This window comes from Leptinotarsa decemlineata, unplaced genomic scaffold, assembly GCF_025532065.1.
Source record: "Leptinotarsa decemlineata unplaced genomic scaffold, Ldec_3_MD MMD2_tig00078422_RagTag_RagTag, whole genome shotgun sequence".
Lineage (NCBI taxonomy): Eukaryota > Metazoa > Arthropoda > Insecta > Coleoptera > Chrysomelidae > Leptinotarsa > Leptinotarsa decemlineata.
This window is the reverse complement of record NW_027412747.1, coordinates 6,077,267-6,099,721: the sequence shown is the minus strand read 5'-3', so window position 1 is coordinate 6,099,721 and position 22,455 is coordinate 6,077,267. Positions and strand designations below refer to the sequence as shown.

General features: G+C 35.8%; 1 protein-coding gene across 1 annotated transcript in view; it reads left to right on the top strand.

Annotated features, from left to right (window-relative positions):
• The window catches only part of LOC111505973 (probable 2-oxoadipate dehydrogenase complex component E1 homolog), a 37,930-nt gene that overhangs the window by 8,828 nt on the left and 6,647 nt on the right, over positions 1-22,455 (top strand). The window contains exons 2-14 of the mRNA XM_023160891.2: positions 1,023-1,146; positions 3,387-3,555; positions 6,100-6,319; positions 6,378-6,539; positions 11,881-12,062; positions 12,506-12,727; positions 12,839-12,996; positions 13,052-13,187; positions 13,614-13,745; positions 13,797-13,917; positions 14,627-14,923; positions 21,988-22,190; positions 22,259-22,379. Of these exons, the coding sequence (XP_023016659.2) occupies positions 1,023-1,146; positions 3,387-3,555; positions 6,100-6,319; positions 6,378-6,539; positions 11,881-12,062; positions 12,506-12,727; positions 12,839-12,996; positions 13,052-13,187; positions 13,614-13,745; positions 13,797-13,917; positions 14,627-14,923; positions 21,988-22,190; positions 22,259-22,379 (2,247 nt within the window). The remainder of the gene's footprint in view (positions 1-1,022; positions 1,147-3,386; positions 3,556-6,099; positions 6,320-6,377; positions 6,540-11,880; positions 12,063-12,505; positions 12,728-12,838; positions 12,997-13,051; positions 13,188-13,613; positions 13,746-13,796; positions 13,918-14,626; positions 14,924-21,987; positions 22,191-22,258; positions 22,380-22,455) is intronic.

Below are 22,455 nucleotides of genomic sequence, written 5' to 3'. Positions count from 1 at the left end.
TGTGATGTTACTTGAGATCGTTGGAAGTCAAAGCAAAAAGTTTAGAAGCCACCTCGTCCACTCAGTTGGAGGTCGTCTAAAGTTGAATCTTTGAAACCGCAAGATAACCACGTGAAAAGGAATGTGAATCAAGGTCATCCAAGGTCCAACCCAAAACACTACTCCAAAGTCACCTTGTCTACGTCACAATGCGATGTTGCTGAAGGTCGTTCAAAGTCAAAGCAACAAGTTCAGAAGCTACCTCGTCCAAGCAGTTGAAGGTCGTTCAAGGTCGAATCTTAATAACTTTGAGATAGGCCCATGAAATGTAGTATAAATCAAGGTCGAGCCCATAACACTAAGAAACGAAGTCGCCTTCGTGTTAAAGGTCAAACTCAAAATATTGCCTTGAAGTCACCTTGGCTATGTCATGTGACGTAAGTCGAGCTCGTTTCGATGTTGAAAGTGATGGGGGGCGGTACCGATATCGGCTTGAACCAACTACTGACATTGACACAATAAACAGAGGTTGCAACGTAGCGGTGGCCGGCAAAAGGGACTACAGGATTGCCACCCCTGACGCCGCCACTGTTTATGCTCATTAGGATCCAATAAACGAAATAGAAATGATAATAGAAGAATCTAATTCTATTCCAATTGTAAAAGGATATAACAATTTTCGTAACGTTTGAAATGAAAGAGTTATGAAAACTGTAAATGAAAGCAATGTGTATATGATGAAAAATGAATGAATTGTATTTCACGGGTGAATTTGTACAACTGATACCGTGCTTGACTTACGATTGACAGGTCGCTGGTTCAAACCCAACTTCTACCAAATATTTTTCTGTGCTGAATTTTTCTAGTTGAAGTTTGAATGATTCTGCTATGTTATATGGACGACACTTCTTCCTAGATGGCTTGGCGAGTCGATTCCCTTGAGTAATCCGAAAAATTGGCATTTCCAATAAATACCCGAATGAATTAGGAGTAGAACTAATAGAACTAGCACTGAGTTTTACAGCAATTATTATTTTTTACAGTTCCGAAAGAGGTGATTGAAACTAGATATAAGGAGAGCAATTTCTACAGGCTAGCGTTAGCCTACAGACAACATGGACACAAGTGTTCTAATATCAATCCGGTGTCTTTAGCTAAAATCAACAGGTATGAGAAACAATACATTTTTCATTAATTCATAAAATTTGTGAACTATATCACTGTTAATCCATTGTGATATGATCAAATATTCCACCTGAATGATTTTATTTTTTTTTGCCTCAGTTTCAAGAATCCTTGAAGAGCAGAAAACTTCGTTAAAAAATACCACTTCCCGAAAATTCCCAATATTTATAATTTCGATTGACTAGTGAAAATATGGGTAAAACGCGTGACTTACTCAAAGCCCAGTTTAGACGATTCAACATAAAAATATTGAAAAAAAAATAGAATGAGTATAATTAAATTGCATTCAAATAGACTATATTTTACTTTTTTCAATGTTACTGATCAGTTGTTTTTGAAAACTACTTGAAACTACTTGAAAACTACTAACAGCATTGAGTAATTTGTTGAACTGTATGAAATCCATAACATGTCCCAGATACACTCAACGTGTATCTGGAACATGTGAGTTTATATTTTAAATTTTTGTTTCCTTGAAAATCATCATTTGAAATAATATTTAGATTTCCACAATAAACAATGCATTTGTTTTAACAAATTTTTATAATTGAAGAATGAAAAATAAAATGTATATATTCATGTAGCTTCCAGCAATATAAGACTAATGAAGAAAAGAGAAATGACACTTTCTATGTTTTTCACCACTTTTATTTGTAACTAACGTTACTGCAGTTTCGTCTTATACGGACATTTTCAAACTTATACAATAAATTTATATTGTATAAGTTTGAAAATGTAACGTTAGTTACAAATAAAAGTGGTAAAAAACATAGAAAGTTTCATTTCTCTTTTCTTCATTATGATTTCCTACCACGTAATAACGGCTACATCCATCAATTTATCAATATAAGACTTATTTTTTTAAAGACAAAACACAAGCACTACAGAAAAATTCTTAAGGCGCATATTATGACAATGCTGTTATTTCAGACATGGCAATCAATAAACAATTTTCAGAAAAATTATTTTCAAATAAGCAATTGCATCGGTTGCGAATTGAATCAATAGACGACATTTCCTTGAAGGTATATTATCATATATTTGTGTTATTTATCATGCTAAAAGCAGAAAAAGTCAAAAATGGCTGTTATTTTTAAAACAAATGCAAATAATTATTGTTACAAATTTGTTGAAATACTCATTCGAAAGATCTATCGGTTCTCTATAAAAATATTTTTGAAGTTTATTTTCTTATTTTCAATAGTTTCAAAGTCATATTATATTTTTAGTTTACAAATCGAGTAGTTCATGAAACTTCGTGACGCATAATTTTCAAAAGTACAATTGAAAATGAAGAAAAGTGTTTTCGAAAGTTTGAAATGCATGATTGCATTTCAAACAGTTTATGAAAAAAATGTATGTCGCCGTAAGGAATTTGTTTATAACGAATTGTTCAGTTCTTAAACAATAAAATTATTGATAATATTTTCTTCAATTCGTAGAGGAATGTCAATTATGATTTTCAAAATAGAAAACATTTCTCAACTAATTATTTGAATATTTGAAATATTAAAAAAAAGAACAATTGAAAATTGTTGTGGAGGATTTTTTTAAATCATTATATTATGAAGACAATAAAATTATAAAAAAATGAAGATACTTGTAGTCTATTTGTTTATGAAAAATTTATAAACAGATGGCGCTAAATATTTTTTATTCAACTTACCGGATGCCTTTATTCAATACAAAAACGACAATATGATAATGAATATATAAAAAAAATTATAACGATACGTCGATTATTCATTTTTTGTTTCTATAAAAAATATACAATAAACAAAATATTAATATTAATTGAAATTTAATAACGTGATATAAAATGCTCCCCGAAGCGAATAATTTTTGGAAAATCAGTTAAACATTTTTGTGGACTTCAATGACGACGTAAGTGAAGTAAAATATTGTTGATTAATAATTACCTAGCTTTTTCAATAATTTACTTCTAGATTTTTTCTAACGAGAATCAATTTTTTATATTATTCAGAATATACTCCAATTTTTATAAATTTCAAAGTCAATATTTAATAGTTGAAAAAAATGATTTTTTGTAACGGACTCGCTTAGCCATTATTTCTTTTTCTCACCATTGTCAACTTGTGAACTAGACTACTCGTATGATGTACTGCAGGGGTTTCAGTAAAGAATCACGAAAACTTTATTTTCACTTTTTTTGCGCCTTGAATACCTAAAATATGTTTAAAATTTTACGAAACTTATTTTAGCGTTGTTCCTGAATTAGAAATCGAAAGGTACGGGTTTTCTAGCAACGACAATATTCGATTTGGAGGTATAATCAATTCTCATAAAGATGAAGGTAGTATTGAAGAAGCAGTTGAGTTTTTGAAGAATGTCTACTGTAAAAATATTGCTGCTGAATATCTGTATGTGGAGGTGAGTTAAAATAAAATAAACTTAGAGTTAGTTTGTAGCTTATAAGATGTCTTAGTGTGATGATGATTAGTCTTTTTTTGCAAATACTTGCTTTTGAGAGACATTTTCAATGTACAATATATTTTAGACACACCTGATAAAGTTATATTATAGTGAACCACGTGCTGGGTTTTATAAACTGTTCAGTGAAAATCTCACAATAAATACGTATACAAATTATATTTATGCTTCATATCACAGTAAAAATAACTGAAATAAAAAACATTTTTATCTGAATTTAAACTAATATAGAGATAAAAGATTTGTTTTTTTTTGTATGTTTGTTTGTAATAGGTGACTGATTTTGAAAATTCTTTTATTTATAAAAATGTACATGCATTGAAAACTCCAACCACCGACCACAACAAAAAAGAAGACTCACTTAAAAGTTAGTTGAGATGGCCCGGCGCATCTGTGAACTTGAGTATCTCTCAGAGAAAATTATTCATTGAAAAAAACTCAGAAAAGATAAAAGATAGACAAGGTAACTCCAGATGAGTTAATCCATAGAAAAGCTTTTCTGCTGTATGTCAAACATGTTACGGACCGGATATGTATAATTCTGGAAAACCACAACGTGATATCGCTATTCAGGTCAACTAACTCACTAATTTTTAATGAAGTGAATAAAAACACTTTTGTCTAATTTCCACTTTCCCAATTTCGCAATATTTTCACGGGTTTTACCCCATTATCTAATATATAAAAATGGATGTTTTTTGGTTGGTTGGTTGGTAAGTGATAAACTTCTACTTCGCTCAACCGATCGTGATGAAACTTGACATGTATAAGTAATTTTTCATAGAGAAGGTTTTTAGGCTATCAATTTTTCTGTAACCCGCCACTAGATGGAGCTGTAGAACAATTTTTTGAAAGCACTGTTCTATAACGCTGATCCGCACGCCTAAGTTCGTTGATTCTGATTCTGTCAAAACATTGGAACAGCAGCGAAAATTAGTACTACAACTACCAAATTCTACGCGGGCGAAGCTGCGGCCAACAACTAGTCAAGTATAAAAATATCATGAGAAATCTGAAAGCTAGGTTATATAGGGAGTTTTCAGGTAAGCCAGAAGGCGAGGTAGTTGAATGAACAAGGATGCCAACTATAAAATCAACCCTATACATTATGTGGTTTGTCAAAATTATAAATTCAAGAGTGTACACCTACATACATCGAGTAGTTCGTTTAGGGGTATATATTTAGGGTTTTTATTTGATTTGTTAATTTCCATCGCTCCCAACAAATTCATTTCATTCTCTTCATTACATATGTTTAGGATTTTGAGGTTATCTTTACGTATCTTGTGTTTTGATTCTTGTAGATATTGATACATTGTAGATGTTTTGTCCAAATAGACGTGTTCATGGATCCTTACGTTAAAATTTCTACCGATTTGGCCTGTATATACTGCAGAGCATTCCCCCCTGGGTTGAGTGCCCTGGGATAGAATCTTCCCCACACGGTTACTATGTGTAGAAGCTAGAATCTCTCCCATCCATCCCCACTCATCCTGAGTAGACCTCAACCTGCTGATGGGCACTTCAACAAGATTAGCATCTGACCTTCTGCGGTCGATAGTCGGCCTTTAGGTGCTTTCACTTCCGTAATTTGTTCATTTTATTTATAAACCCAGTGAATGAATTTGTATCTGAGTATCTGTAAGAAAATTGTTTGGTCGTCTAATATTTTCAAAATGACTCGTTCTGCCTCTTACGATGCCTTCCACTTCCTCGGAAGATATTGGTGCCAGGGGTTGAGCGCTTTTCCTTCGCTGCCGTCTTATCCTGCGTACCGTCTGTTCGACTTGGATTTCAATTTCTTCTACTTCGCCCGTGAAGGAGACATCATTTTCTCTACACTTTCTTTCGAAATTGTCAGCAAATGCTTCTGCTTTATCTTGATCCGTGTAGACGATTGCTTGCTAACCGTGTATTGGTGGGCATGGTTTTCGGCGGCTCTTTCTCAGAACTTTCTGTACGCAGCTCTTGCCGCATGATTTTGCCGGCTCTGTGCATACATCTTTTGTCCATGGAGTGCGTGTCCGTTAATGTCTTCTCTTCAGGCGTCTTCTGATTCTGATGAGCTTCATTATTTCTGGTGTAATGTGGCTCTATAGATTGAAGGGCGTGGCTGGGATGGATGATCGCCTGTTGCGGGCAAAGGTTACCAGCAACAGGGATATCCATCATATTACTCCACAAAATCAAACAGACATCCGGGCATAATGACAAAGGTAGGTAGACCAGCACAGGTAACCTGGCCAACTCAGGTAGGGGAAACAACTTAGATCAAAGGTATCTGCCTTCAAATCAGACCTTTCGCAAAGAAGTTACGATGGTAATAAAAACATGTTAACACAATAAAATTATAATTGCAAATTGCACCCGTGTGAAACTGGAGCGAATCGTTAGTGGCAAATCCAATACAAAATCAGATAACAACTTGTTATCGACAAATATGTTGAGCTTATCTTAGTTTTGCAGAAGTATCCTTCATTTCAGGATGCTGAAGAAATCGAGTGGCTCAGTAAAGAGTTGGAAAAACTACCCTCTCATGAAACTCCGAATGATAAAAAATTTGCGATAGGAAGCGAACTACTGAAATCGCAAAGTTTCGACAACTTTCTAGCGAAAAAGTTCACCAGTCTCAAACGGTATGGAGGCGAAGGTGCTGAGAGTATGCTCGTGTTTTTCAGTGAAATATTCCAACTCGCGGCTGAAGGTAATTGTCTACTATAGTTTTTATACGGCTGGTTTAACTGCTGATTTCTATTTTTCAGATGATATCCAACAAATAGTATTAGCAATGCCTCATAGGGGACGACTGAATCTCCTAACAGGCATTTTGAACTTTCCGCCAGTAGAAATGTTCACAAAACTGAAGGGTTACCCCGATTTTCCAGAAAAATATCAGTCAACTGGAGATGTGCTAAGCCACTGCAGTAAGTGATCCTGAATATGTTTGATATATCATATTTCATCACAAAATGATATAGGATATGTCAGAAAAAAAGTATTTTTAATAACAACATCGGTTGAAAACATATAAATACAAACACATGTACAGGAAAAATAAGGTGAATTATAAAATACGGTAAGTTTAAATTGAAAGGTTATATTTTAAGGAGAGATTAGTTTTGGGAAAAAGAAGGTTTTGACTTTTTTCTCCTCCATCTTTATGCGAAAAAAGTGGGAATTTTTCAAGGCTAAATTGTACTTTATAGGATACTCACGGATTTTCGCGATTTTTTCTGGGATGATACTATATGATGGTAGAAATTCAGAACACTTTTTATTTTTTGTCGGACTCAATTAGTTTTCGAGATATAGCCTGTCAAAGTTTGTATGACGTCATATTTTACTTTTTTTTTTCAAGCAATAAACGATTGCAATTCACGTATTTTTTATTTAACACAATTTTTTCCATATCATAGCACCTTTTTCTATCCCTTTTCAATCACTTATTGCCGAGTTTCTTGAAATTAGAATGAAATTCCATAATTTGTCAGGTGCACACACATCAGGTGCATAACCTTATAGGTTATGTCCGTGGGTGCACACAAATCACTCTTTATAAATTGCATTAAGTTTTACTATTCGAAAATACGTTCCTTTTAGAATTCGGAGGTCAGGTTAGATGTTGAGAAAAAACATAGTTTTTACAAAAGTAAATATTCGAAAATACGTTACCTTTAGAATTCGGAGGTCAGGTTAGATGTTAAACATAGTTTTTACAAAAGTATATATTCGAAAATACTTTCCTTTTACAATTCGGAGGTCAGGTTAGATGTTGAGGAAATATAGTTTTACGTTTACATTTACAAAAGTAAATATTTACTATTAATTAAATATTTTAGCATTTGTAGGTCAGGTTAGATGTTGAGGATACATAATTTTTTTAAATTCTAAAGTAAGGTTAGACTGAGTTAGGTTAGGTCGGGTTAGGTTAGATTGAGTTAGCATGTGACAAATTATGGAATTTCAATCTAATTTCAAGATACTTGGCAATAAGTGAATGAAAAGGGATAGAAAAAAGTGCGATGATATGGAAAAAGATGTGTTGAATTGAAGATATGTGAATTGCAATCGTTCATTGCTTAATAAAAACAGGTAAAATATGACATCATACAAACTTTGACAGGCTATATTTCGAAAACTAATTGAGTCCGACAAAAAATAAAAAGTGTTCTGAATTCCTACCATCACGTAGTATCATCACAGAAAAAATCGCGAAAATCCGTGAGTATCTCATAAAGTAAAATTTTCCCTTTTCCAAAGAGAGTGTTGCGGAATTGATTGACTTTGGCATGTGTCCCCAAAATGTCGGATCTAATCGTCAAAGATTCTCACCTTACCTGCTCTCACTTTGCAGCTTCCGGGTGAAGGGCATGCATCTGCCCAATCAGCAGCGAATAGTGGACTGTAAGGAGTTGATTGCTTTGTGGGTATAAAGGAGCACACGTAAATCGGCACCTTGGTTTCTGGATACGCGACAGCACCGGCTCGCACGTTTTATTCGAACTGTCATTGTCAAACTCAAACTTTTGTCAGTCTGTCGCGAAGAGCAATTTTTTGGTTAGTCCCCTTGACGATATGCACGAGGAAATAAACATATACGGAGTGATGCCAAATCCGAAATATATTCTGACATGCTTATGATTATAAATAAATATAGGGGGGTTATCCGAGAATTTGACAGAAAGTAAAGAAGCAGTCAACTTCAAAGAGGTAACTCTGTATGTTAAATGGAAGTTTTGAACACACATGCTGTTTTTTACTTATTTTAAAAATATTTACTCAGACCATAACATCGATTACCCAATACTACCCAATGAAAGCAATTTCATCTCGTTGAACACTAGTATGAACACTCTATCAAACCTATTTTCCGTTTTTTTGGCCGTGATTTGAAGGTTTTTATGACTAACGGCTACGGCTGCGATTGGCATTATCAAATGCGATGAGGCAACGGATGAAGTGTTCTGATAGTCCTTGAAGCAGATGGTACAGAATTCCCCCATGTCCTCTTCCGGGTTGAGTGCCCTGAGTTGAAATATTTCCTATACGGGTACTGTGTGCAGAACATCCCATCTCGTCCATCCACCCCCGCTCCTCCGGAGCAGTCCTCAACTAACTGATGTGCACCTAAGCCAGATTGACATCTGACCTACTGCGGTCGAAAGTCAGCCTTTAGGTGCTTTTACTGTCTAATCTGGTATTTTAATCAATGTAACTTCACTTGAATGTAATCTAATGCATGGGACCCCCAACAACTAACGGGTGGCTTTGTATCGCGAGCGAATGTTTCCTAGTGATTCTGAAAAAGAAGTGAATTTGAAATCTGGTTAAAAAGTTTTTATACTTGCCGGAGCTCCTGATAGTGACTCTCAGGATTGGCCTTCGTTGGCCTTTTATGTTGTCTCTTTCTCGGAATCTGGGGTCATCCCTATTTAGTGCTTCGTGTAGATCGCGTAGCGATGGATTGGCGTGCGATCGGCTTCTATCGAACACATCTGTGTGTGCTCTCATAAACGAATTTACGTAATGTATGTACAGGTCCAGGTCCCGGAATATATATATATATATATATGTTCGGTATATATCTTGGGGCGTTTACGGCGGATCGCACGCACGCGTTCATGAACGTCTGGATATTGCACCATGCAGTGCAGGCATACAGGATTATTGGTAATAGTACGATCTTTATCATCAGCAACTTCACGTGGAGTCCCAAGTTGCTTTTGCGACCTATAATTGGATATAGGTTTTGTCTGGCGGCTCTCGCCAGCCCTTTTCTCTGCCGTATGCGTGTACTGAACGTTAGTTTTCTGTCGATAGTGACCACAGGTATTTCGGTTCCTTGGTTCACGGAGTTTCTTGAAGGTCCGTTGAATGTGACGTTTCCTTCCGGTTATACCAGGCTACGGGTAAACAGTATCCCCTAACTCTTGTCAGGGTTTATAATGATTTTCCAAAGGTTAGCCCAACCCTCTAGTCTATTTGCCTGCTGTTGCAAGTATCTGGTGACATGCACTTGGCTTGTTGATCTCGTCAGCAGAGCTGTATAAAGAAGTGGTTTGGGTCTTCCTATATAGTAACTCTGAGTTCTATCGAGGACTTGGGTCTGGAGAAATTTCCATCTGGAGAATACTGACAAATCAGCAGTAGTGGAATATGCACAGAGGTACCCAAAAGTTATCGCGTTTGCAGAGATCCATGTCCCAGATAGTGTTACTATCTTAATCGGAATGCATCAGAAATTCAGAAGAAAAAAATAATTTCTACCCGTAGGAAGGAAGAATCATTATTACTAAAAACTGGCTTCCTTTACTTAATTGCTTCCGTACGAGGACATTCAATTTAACCAATAAGAAAAAAGTCACGCCCACTACCAATGGAATTAATCCGAAAATCAAATTACGCTAGCAGATAGTACAGAACTGGTTTTGGTCTCCAAAATCAGTATCTGTAGTATCTGTTTCAGCGACAATCAGAATATTTCGTCCATTATATATGATGAAATTGGCCGACATTTGATGAAAATCCATAACTAACGTATTCATAAAACACCATACATTGGCGAAACACGTCTTGCTATTTTGTGAAACTGTTTAGTGGAAATCTCACAATAAAATGTTTTTTGAATACGTTATTTCGTCTCAACGCCTTTGTGAATGTCTGCCTCAGTGGTAGACGAAACATTAAGCATGAAAAGAAAAGATCACATCCAACTGATACCTCATCCGTGAAAGTTTATATTAGATGTATCATTTTAACAATAACATACCTTCATAACTGACTACATAATAATATATAACCTGTGTATTCCTCAGAAAACAATTCCATTTCATAGACATGAAAAAGTATTTCACTGTGATCGTGCCAGAACAGACATATCAAAGAAATCACCTAATTAGTTCAATTGTAATAATTTCAACCTACTTTGTCGTTCATCTAGTTTGAATATTTTCTGTTATTAGGTGTACCCAGGTACCTATTGGAATAAAATACTATTTGTCTATGAGTAGTCATCTTATTGTTTCCCCATCTTTTGTTTTTCTTCTTCTTTTGAGCTTCTTCTTGAAGTTCTGTTTTTACTCATTTCTGTTGCATTTTTGTTGCTTTTGTTGTTTTACTACGAAAGAATACGATACGCGGATACGTTCATTTATTTTTATAATTTCTCATTCTTTTTTCTTCAATTTAATTTTTTCTTCCTGTTCTTTTTGCATCTCCATGAGAATTTTTCGCGGTATTTTTTATCCTTTTCTTGTTTTCTTTTTTCTGTTCTTTGTATTTCCTGGTTTTTGTTCTTTCTCTCTTTCAATTTCGTTTGAGTTTGCTAGTCTATTTTAGTATATAAAATTTCTACAATATTTCAATATTTTCAAGATGCATAATACACTCTTTCTTCTTTTTTTCTTCTTCTGTTTCGTTTTTTTCTATTTTTTTCATTTTTCTTTTTATTTTGAGCAACAGTAGAAATTTGCAGGGCCGTCGCCATAGGGGGAAGGGGGGATGGGAGAGCATCCCCCCTGCTTTTTCGACTTAAGAAAAAGTTGGGAAATTTTGGCCCATGAAGATAGAAAAAAATAATAGTAAAAAAATTAATAAAAATTTAAAAAACAAAAATGAGAGAAAAGAAAAGGAGAGGTAATAAGAAAAGGGATAATAGCTTGAATTGAAGAGAATTCTGAGTTGTTTGAAATATTCAAAAAAGTTTAATTCCTCCCAAGTAAGAGAACAGTCCTGAACAGTCCACAAATTTTGACGTGACAATTTTACAAAATTCCCAACATTTCGCTGTTTTTCCGACTTGGAAAAGTTGGGAAATTTCGGGCCGTGAAGATAGAAAAAATAATAATAGAAAACAATATGCACAATATTATTTAAGTGTTGTTTCCTTTCATTTGTATTGAATATTCCTGAACATGGTGGATATGGTGGAAGGACAAGGACCTTGGTCCAAGGTAGAATAATTCCCATTATTATTTTTATAATTACCAAAATTTATTTTTGTTTGTGCATACCCTAACGGGCATATAAGCATTCAGCCAATCTTTGGATAGCTAAGTAAGAAAATTAATATATTATAGTAGTAATCAATCCCTTGGCTTCCATTTTTTCGAAAGTTGGGAAATTTTGCTGGTGAGGTTGGGAAAATTTGGATTTCCTCCCCCCACAGGTTTTTCTTTTCGCTACGGCCCTGGAAACTTGTAATGATACTTCTTTATTGAATTCGATACTCTTCAATATTTCTAATCAACTGTGACTCATTTTCAGTTTCCTCGACCGAATTGGTTTATGGAGAAAAACTTGTTCACGTAACTGTTCCTTTTAATCCATCACACTTGGAAGCTATTAACCCTGTTTCTATGGGTAAGACTCGAGCAAAACAAATGATGTTGAAAGATGGTGATTACGGGAGTGATAACCGTTGGTCAGATAAAATACTTAATATACAGGTAAGATTTATTTTCATTATTTGAACCACTGAATTTCAGAAACTCTTCTCAGTCACTATTTCATCATTAAGTAAATTTTTCACAATCCTAAAACTTGGTTAACTTGCTGAATCTGATTTTTCAAGGATATTTTTTACAAAATTCAATTTCTTTTATTCTTTATGCTGTTGACATAGATATATAATACAAATGTACAATCACCTCATGAATGAGAAAAGTTGAGTTGAGTATAAAATCTTTTGAGCTTGAATGGTAATGTTAGTTTGTCGATTATCATTAGCACAATTATGTGCAATAGTTAACTTTGTAAGAAAACATGCATGAATATCGCTCAGTTGTGATTATATAGTCGTCATGGTATTAGTCAGGAAATTTTTTGAATATAAAAGGTTCTAAATTTTCACAATTATCCTGTAGAAGAGTGATCGTCAATGATGTTTTAGGTTCATGGTGACGCTGCCATAATAGGACAAGGTATCAACCAAGAATGTTTAAGTTTAAGCGGAATACCGCATTTTGAAATCGGAGGGTCGGTTCATCTCGTTGTTAATAACCAGGTGGGGTTCACAACCCCAGCAGAAAGGGGAAGATCTTCAAGATACGCCACCGATTTGGCGAAAGTAATATCGGCACCTGTGATTCACGTAAACGGAGATTATCCAGAAGTGAGTACACGCATACAAAGTGAGACATGAGGAAAACTCCTCCAAAGTGAATTTCGTACTTGCTGAAAAAGGACGGAAAGTTACTTCTTATGAAAATATTACGTGTTTCAGGATGTTCTTAAAGTTGCCAAGTTAGCCTTCGCTTACCAACGGAAGTTCCGAAAAGAAATATTCATAGATTTGAACTGTTATCGAAGATGGGGGCACAACGAATTGGATGATCCCACTTTCACCAACCCTTCTCTATACAGTATTATACGATCAAAGCGGTAAACATGTTCAGAAGTATGACGGAAAGGAAATTAATTTGACATTATGTTTCAGAACGGTACCGGATTTGTACGCAGAAAAACTTCTTCAAGAGGGTGTGTTCAAGGAGGGTGATGCAGAGAAAATTGTCAGTCACCATCAAAGTTGGTTGAGTGAGCACTTGAAAGCAGCAGATCATCATACTCCACAGGTAATTTAGATACAGGGTTCTAGTTAAATATGGTCTGATATTAAAAGGGATAAAAAAAGAACACTTCGTGAGAAAGTATCCCTACATTCACTAAATGTTCCATGGCTTTCAACGTTTCATGCGATGCTCAAAAAAAGTATTACAGTACAGTATGCCACTGAATCCACTGTTTCAATCTCCAATAGATAAACGCAATTCAACAGTCAGATGGAGGGAAATACCTTCATTTTTTTCATGTGACTCACAAAAAATGTAAGAGACGAGTTGAGTAACTTAGCGGGATAGTTTTCAGTGAACTTCAAATATCTTTTTTTTACTACAACTATCAGTTATGGTGAAGTAGTATTGTAAAAACTGATATTAATTTGTATTTTGCTGTTATTCTTGTCACTTTTTCTTTGTTTCAATTCATCTGTATGCACATAGGATATTTTCTTCAAAAGACAGTGGGAAGGATATTCTCAGCCAACAGACACTATCAACACTTGGGACACTGGCCTAAATTTGGACCTCATGACATTCCTTGGGATAAAATCTGTGAAATGCCCTCCAAATTTCGTAAGTTTTTGAAATGCACTAATTTACCCATACATAATGACCACTTTCTAGGAAATTCACCCCACATTATTGAGAGCTCACATCAAAAATCGCATCAGCAAAATCTCAGAAGGAATTGGCATCGACTGGTCAACAGCAGAAGGTTTGGCCATTGGATCCCTTTTGTTTGAAGGTAAGGTAACTTACAATTATGCAATGATGAACTATTTTCGATTTTCAATTTTCAAACGGCAACAAAACGACAATAAAATTGCAAATTCAAAGGCGAGTGGGTTATTGTGACTCACGCCTATTCCAGACCAGACCAAATAAATCTAGATTCCAAATTACTTCATTTGGTGACTGTTCTTCCAGGACTGATGGAACGAGTGTGAGAGATTTTCATTTTCCTGGGAGAAGAAAGGAAAATGAAACTATTCAGTTGCTATTACCACGTTTATTATAAACTATTCATTAACTCTAATTGACACACAATTATAAGCAATTTAGGGTCAATAATATTTGGAAAAAAATGCACATATCTGGGTCATATTGACCAAAGGGATTGGGTCACACAGATCCTGCATATTATGGCCACACACGTCTGGCTTATAAAGACCAAGGGGGTTAGGTCACACATAGATACCCTGGTTAATATAACAAAATTCGTTCTACAACAATCACGTCTATTTTGAGAAATTGAAAAATATAGTCGACCTTAATTACATTTCAGTTATTTTGAATAACTTTATTTCAACCTCATCTTGAATTAATAACTTACCATTGTCACTTTTCTGTATTTTTTCAATCATGAACATGTGCAGCTTCATTATATATTATAGAACAAAATTTCCCTGTTGTCCGTCTGTTCTATTCCGTTTTTATTTTTTGTTTTCCACGAGGTTACAACGTAAGAATTAGTGGCCAAGATGTTGGAAGGGGTACGTTTTCTCAAAGACACGTAATGTTAGTCGACCAAAAAACCAACAACACTTACATCCCTTTGAATAATTTGCACCCACATCAAACCGGCTTCCTGGAGGTGGCAAATAGTATTCTGTCGGAAGAGGCCGTGCTGGGATTCGAATATGGGGTGAGCATAGAAGATCCCAGGAATTTGGTCATTTGGGAAGCCCAGTTTGGCGATTTCTTCAACGGGGCACAGATCATATTCGATACGTTCATCAGCTCTGGTGAAGGTGAGCATGAGATAGTTGTTTCAAGTAGTTTAGTCTTCCAAAACAGGTACGATTGGATATTAGTTATAGTATGTAAATTTTAATCCCCCGGTAAACATTGTATATGCAAAATATCGGTCATATGATGATTTTCATGAAACATCTGTAAATGAATCAAAATAGTTTTAAAAAACTAGGTTTGTAAAGAGATGATCATAGAAATGATTTATAAATTAAGTTTACATTGTCGGTATCTTCATGGCGTTCGTTATTCGATATTATTCATGTATTTTTTCATTGATTTAAATATTTGGTGAAACATTGAACTTTATAAATATGTCTCATATCAAATTATTTTCTTCAAGCTGATGAAAATACGCACTTTCTTAAATCAACGCTGATTCCACAGCAAAGACACAGATTATTATCAAGCGACTTGTTTTATAACAAACTGAAATCATGGGGACGTTATTTCAAGTCTATTTTGGAGACGTAATTTCAGGAATGAATGAAGATCAATTATTTTGATCCTGAAGGACATTTGCTTTGTAAAGTTGCATATAATTTTTATCCATGATTGAAATGACTAGTAAACGTTATAAATATATCATATATTAAATGCATATGAGATATGTGATATGGATATGCATATTTTTTCAGTCAACGAAAACTCTGTATTTTTACTGAGGTACCTATTCAAAATGTTTTCAAACGGAATGTTCCATTCAGATATTATTTTACAAACAGATATGAGAAATCATCATTCAGAAAATGCAAAAAAAACCAATTATTTCTATTTTTTATAAAACTGCTCATATATTATATGATTATGTTTGTTATCTGTTATATGTTTATTTCAAGATGATATATGTACATCATTTCTGTGCTTCAAATATTAAGTTATACAAATTGCGTCTTATATGATGCATCTCTTGTGAGCTACTAAAAATACGTATTTTTCAAATTAGACAATTACTCTTCTGTAAAAATAGTAGAAATTGAACAAATTATCAAAAATCAAAGTTAGTTTACTGATATTAAACCCAAAACAAGCACTTTCCTCAAAAGCCATATGTATATTTGAGTTGATGAAAATGGCTTTGGAAGAAGTTGAACGAGTTATTTTATCCAAAACAAATACTTTTTCCAAACACCAGAACTGCAATACCTTACGCGACGAACGTTTCACTAACCGAATTCACATTGGATTTGAATCGTTGGAGATTAAATCGATTTGTAAAAACCTTCTTAGCAAGTTCATTCCACATAAACGCAGTTCTCCAGATGAAAGAGTTCTTAAACAGTGAAGTTCGAGGTGTACTGAGTTGAACCTCAAAACGACGAGCAGCCACAGTCCGTCGCGTATTTCAGACATGTACCGCTTTTGGCTGAATCAAATTCCTCAAGTCCAAAGTGGTCTCTATTTATATCTATCTGAGTACACCTTCACTTTCCGACACACATCAATGATTTCGGGTAGAAATCACATGAAAGTTCCCGCTTATTTCAATAAAGTGATTCATAAATGGGTTAGCAATACGCTGTTTGGAATTCTGATTACTGAGATATCCAAGAATGGTAACTTCTCAATATTTCCAATTTTTGTATTTAAACCTAATATTCAGGGATCTGTTGTTGAGAGTTAAAACAAAGTCCTCTGCCTTTGATTCCATTGTGCCAAAAATCGCAAATGCATCATCGTCTACATATTGGATACAGGTTCGTAGAAAGTAATCTAACTCCTCTCTTGATTTCAATTCAAATCTTCTTTCTCTACTGAAGGGGGTAGAGGGTTTTCCATTGCTGTGCCTTCCTGCTGCATGTAGGAACAGTTGTTGTAATGAATACATTTCAATTCCATGCAGATTTTTGTTAATTATTACTTACTTGGTTTATAGAGGATACATCAAATGATACTCCATCTCACACCTTTACATACGAAACCTTCTCTATATGTGAATCAACAACACTCTCAATTGTGAGATTGGGAAAGTTTCAAACTATTTGGTTAGCCATTTAGTAATTTCTCAAGTAAGGGAACTTATAGTGGAGACAACTGGTCGCACTGACTTGCCAGGCTTGTGAATTTTTGGCAGACTGTATATTTTAGGAACTGTGAGATTAGAAACTTGTAGACCCCTGATCGAAGCAGGTACGAACAAATTTTAATACTTTTTGAGAGTGAATTTCACCATCTTAAGCAGTGAGTTCTTTGGTAATTTATTATAGGGACCGTTTTCAATCAAATCGTCAATTTTCTCGTAGTAATCAGATACAAAACATTTTTTCTTTGATGATTCTGATGATCAATGGATCATCTTATGATGTTTTTTGTATATTTCTTTTGTGTATTATTATTAATCTTCCTTGGCAAATCTTCCTTGGCAATTCAGTACCTACTCACTCTCAGGTGAGTAGGTACTGAATTTCACGTTCAACACTGATCACATTTTCTGTGACTTCGCTCGGGGGATTCAAATCAAATTTCAAATTTTCCTTATCGAAGGACTGTGTCGAAAATGTTCAACAATGTTGATAATTTTCTTCAACTTTTGGTTCGCTTCTTCAAATTAAAGTTTTTTAAGTATTTCGTATCGAATATTAATCAATTGTTCTGTCTCTTCGATCTTATATGATATTTTTTTTATGAACTTCATGTCTTTAACTCAAGCATACTTAGTTTAATATACAGATATTTGATTTCTAAATCCATATATACTTCAGTGAAAATTTTCACTCGTCACAACTAGCAGCCTATCTCGGTATTACCACAATTGTTGCATAGAATATTTACTGATAATCGAAAAACAATGATCTTTTAAATACTGGGCAATATGTGTTCGCAAATATAGAATTACAGAGGCAGCAGCAATGGATGTCTTCAAATTCATGTAAAGCATTTGATATCAGCGATATTGATCTCAAAAGTAAACAATTATGGAATGAGAGAGAATATCATTATGTGGTGAGAAAATTATGTTTGCATAAAAAATCAAATGAGTTCCTTCAGAAAAGTTAATTTTGGGGTACCACAAAGATTTCTTCTTGTTTTTTTGTTATGCCTTAACTAAATAGCAAAATTTGACTTTGAAGGAATCAGATAAATTATTGCTAATATTACAATAATCATATATTTTTAATTAAATCTGACAAAATTCAAGATAATTTAAAAAAAAATATAAACGTAATTTCAGGTTGGTAACATCAAAGGTTTAACTTAAATTTCTATATGGATATTTCTGAAAAATGATTCACCAGTTGTACCAATGTTCATGATACGTTCGTGATATGGCAACAAGGTCATTAAATCCGATCAAGAGAAACGCAGCAACGCCCACCAATGATGACATAAAACCGGAGAAAAATTCCAATATTGTAGTATCTACGAGGAGAACAATTCGAGCACTTTGACCGTTACCTCATCGCCTTTAATAATGTCCACCGCAGTAGTAGATGAAATGTCGGTCGGAAACCTGGACACTAGCTTTGACACAGTTACCTCTGTCCGTAGAAGTTTACACTTTGCGCTGGCAGTGGCGCACAGATCCCAGTGCCGAAAACCGAACTAGGTTTGTTATTGCTCGCAACAGCTGCACCTCTAAGGATAAATGAAAGCAAAGAACTTCCACAATCAGAAACGAGTCTAGATTCTTCTGATCAGTAGCTAAAGCTGTTAATCAGAACTTTACAAAATCCACAATTCCACCAATAACACAAGCGGATAGTTCAATTGCAACAACAGCCATAGAAAAAGCAAATCTACTAGCTGAACAATTTTCGTCCCACTACACAGTCGATTTTCTGGGAAAGGCACCTCCCACTATTCCCACACTAGAATCCACAATGCTGGAAATTAATCTCCGACAGTCAGGCGAATTTTGAAACAGCTCAATATCAACAAGGCGTCTGGTCCTGATGAAGTACCTGACCTCGTACTTGAAAAGTGCACAAATGAACTGAAGATTGCTCGCGTTCAGCCTATTTCTGAAAAGGGCAAGAAAACTCTTCCAAATAACCATATACCAGTCACTTTGCTATCAGTGATATCAAAAGTCATGGAGAATGCCGTAAACCACCAAATCCTCAAATATTTGGAATACTTCAACATCTTGAGTGATCATCAATATGGCTTTCGGTAACAAAGATTAACGGGCGACCTTCTATCATATGTCACCCATATTTGGAATAACGCAATCGCGAAGCATAGAGAGTCAAGAACTGTTGCGCTTGATATTTCTAAGGCCTTTTACCGTGTGTGGCATAATGACTTGCTGGCTAAACTTCGATGCTATGCCTTGTCGGATCATTTTGTGTTTGGCTCTTCAGATTCCTGATAGAACGTTCCCTGCAAGTGTCCGTCGATCGATATCTCTCGAATACTTTCACCATCAACGCTGGTGTTCCCCATGAATCCATGTTGTCTAACCTTCTTTTGATTGTATATCAACGCCTTATTGGAAGAAAGCAAAAATATATTACTTTGTTGACGACAGCACACTTGTCTCGTCATTATATTTGGATTCCAGGACATCGGCTGCGGATGCACATCTTCACCGGCAGCTGGAGGTTGAATATCTTAATGAGGATCTAGAAGTAATTTCGAATTGGGGTCAAAGTTACCAGGCTCAATCCAATCCACAAAAACCCAGGCATCGGTTGTCTCCAAAAAAATGTTTCCGAATCGGATATAATAATGTCAAGTCAGACAATTCCGCTTTCTGCTACGATAAGTTTGTTGGACGTTGAAATGGACACACACACACATGTCTTGGCACACTGTTCCGAACCAGAAAACTGTACACACCTTAGCAACTTTCGATGTTTTATAAAGCTCAGATCAGACTTTGGAGTATTGTTCTAATGTATGGAGCTCCACCCCCGAACATACCCAGAAACTGCTGGATTCTATCCAGAAAAGAGCCATCCGCCTGATTTGAGACGCGAACATCACCTGCAACCTTGATAGTCTGGAACATCGAAGAAACTTTGGAGATGTTTCTCTCTTCAATAGATACTTTCACGGGAAGTGAAGGCACATTTGATTCCACTTCCTTTCTGAAATATTTTTTAAGTTTAAATTGAACCATGTAATTGAACTGAATGCAAATAAAAATTATTATTATTATTATTATTATTATTATCTTTTTTTTTCCACCGTAGTGTGCGCTGGTCAGGCCCTATCCCCCGAAGCCCCGATACATTCGGGAGGGCGCGTCAGCATAATCAACCAATGACCACTCCCAACACCGTGGGGTAAGTGATCATTGGGTCCGAGAATCATGTGCCCTGAGCAAACGCAGTGAGCCAAGAATGACAGCCTTCTGCATCTGTGCGGCTAAGATTTCTGCCTTAGTGCGGCAAGCCGGTATGATTTTGAGATTCGAGAGTAGAGAAGACATCATTCCACCAAGGACTCCAATAAAATCAGAACGACCATCTTGACAGAGTGATCTGGATAGAGTCTGCGGAGTTCGAAGAGAAAATCTCGATATTTTATCCGTTTTTCCTACTCTTTTCTGACGATATTCGTCTCGCCAGGAGCTGAAAACTCCACAACAAATATCGTTTTGGTCTGGTGGACGAGAAGGACTACATCAGGCTTATTAGCTTGTATGAGCCTGAGGATGGGGAACGAATAGTTCCAATAAATTCGGCACTTCTCGTTCCCCACAACGGATTCAATATCCCCCGTAGCGTAGGGCAACACCGGTGTCTCGTCAATACCGTAAGAGTGCCGTAGATGGTAATATAGCACTCTCAGGGCCGCGTTATGTCGATGGATATAGGCCGAGACCGCATATGCTGGACATGCTGATAGCAAGTGCATTAGGGTCTCGGGCGCCTCGCGGCAGGCCCTGCACCTTGTGTCAGGAACCTCTATACCCATCACGCGACTGCGGTAGACTAAGGTGTTGAAGACACCATCCTGGCAAGCCATGATGAACCCCTCAGTTTCCGACTTCAGCCCACTCGACCTGAGAAAAGCGAACGTCAGGCGCTTTGATAAGCCTAGGTCTTCAATATTATTGAAGAAGACTCCATGCATTGGCTTATCCCTGTGTCTCCGCAGAAGTAAGGTGATCTCTGCGGCTTTTATCTGAGCTTTTTGCTGAACGGGTTCCAACTCGGTGACAGAGTTGTAGTCACCTCGTTCAGAGTTGAAAACTATACCAAGTTCATCAGCTGCTCGAGCAGCTGCCCTAAGGAGAAATGCTCCAATTCCTGCTCTCTCATGGTCACGGACCATGCAGAGAAGGGGATCCGAACTCCATTATTATTATTATTATTATCATTATTATTATTATTATTATTATCAGAAATACGCGACGGACTGTGGCTGCTCATAGTTTTGAGGTTCAACTCAGTACAACTCGAACTTCAATCTGTTTAAAAACTCTTTCATTTGGAGAACGGCGTTTATGTTGATTTAACTTCCTGAGAATGTTTTTCCAAATGGATTTATTCTCCAGCGATTCAAACCCAATGGGAATCACTACTTTCGCACCGGCACCACTCTAAGAGCGCCTGAAGGATGAAGGATTTTCCTGTAGTGCTTGTGGTTTGTCCTCATGAAAAAAAATATACAGAATTAAGTCGTAGCACCGAACAAACAAAAAAGCTGTTGATTATGGTATAATTATAATACTGAAAAAATATAGGGCTATATGGTTCTTTATTGATATATTTATATCCCGAGTTATGTTGTTGACTTTCCGATTCAATCTAGACTATTTGATTTTTGACTGTTCACTCATTATTATCTTGAAAGTAATGTTGTTCCGTAATTCTTATTCAAGAACATCCAATATTTCTTGGGATGAATGCAATTTACTGAAATCATATGTACTGATGGGATGGAAAGGTATCTTCATTGATATCATAAAGAAAAAAATTGTGAAATTAGATTGAATTATACTATCTGACTAATGTACCTGACACAATAAACCGTTGTGGGTTGCGGTGGAGGGTCGAATAGACCCACTCACTTTGGACCTAACCTAACCCTAATGTACCTGACGGTTAACGAAGACTCACGTTCCGCTTGTTTCATTTCATATAAAATTGTATGTAAAATTTCTATTCAGCTAAATGGATCTGGCAGAGTGGCATTACCATACTTCTGCCACATGGGTATGATGGAGCTGGTCCAGAACACAGTTCCTCTAGGATAGAAAGATTTTTGCAGATGACGAACTCGAAAGAGGATGAACCTGATGGAGACAATATTAACATGCAAATTTGCCAACCTAGCACACCAGCTCAGTATTTTCATTTATTGAGACGCCAGGTTAGTGTATTCGAGTCTCAGTGAACTACCTTCTGGCACATTCCAATCTGTTTTTTTTTTATTTTCAGATGATTCGCAATTACAGGAAACCATTGATTGTGATAACACCAAAGACGTTATTACGGCATTCCTCCTGTACATCAGACTTCTCAGACATGGTCCCTGGGACATACTTCAAACCTGTTATAGGTAATTAAATTTTCATTCTTGAATTGGACTCAAGTTGAGAGAAATGTATAATAACAACGGTTCAGAAAATGATATG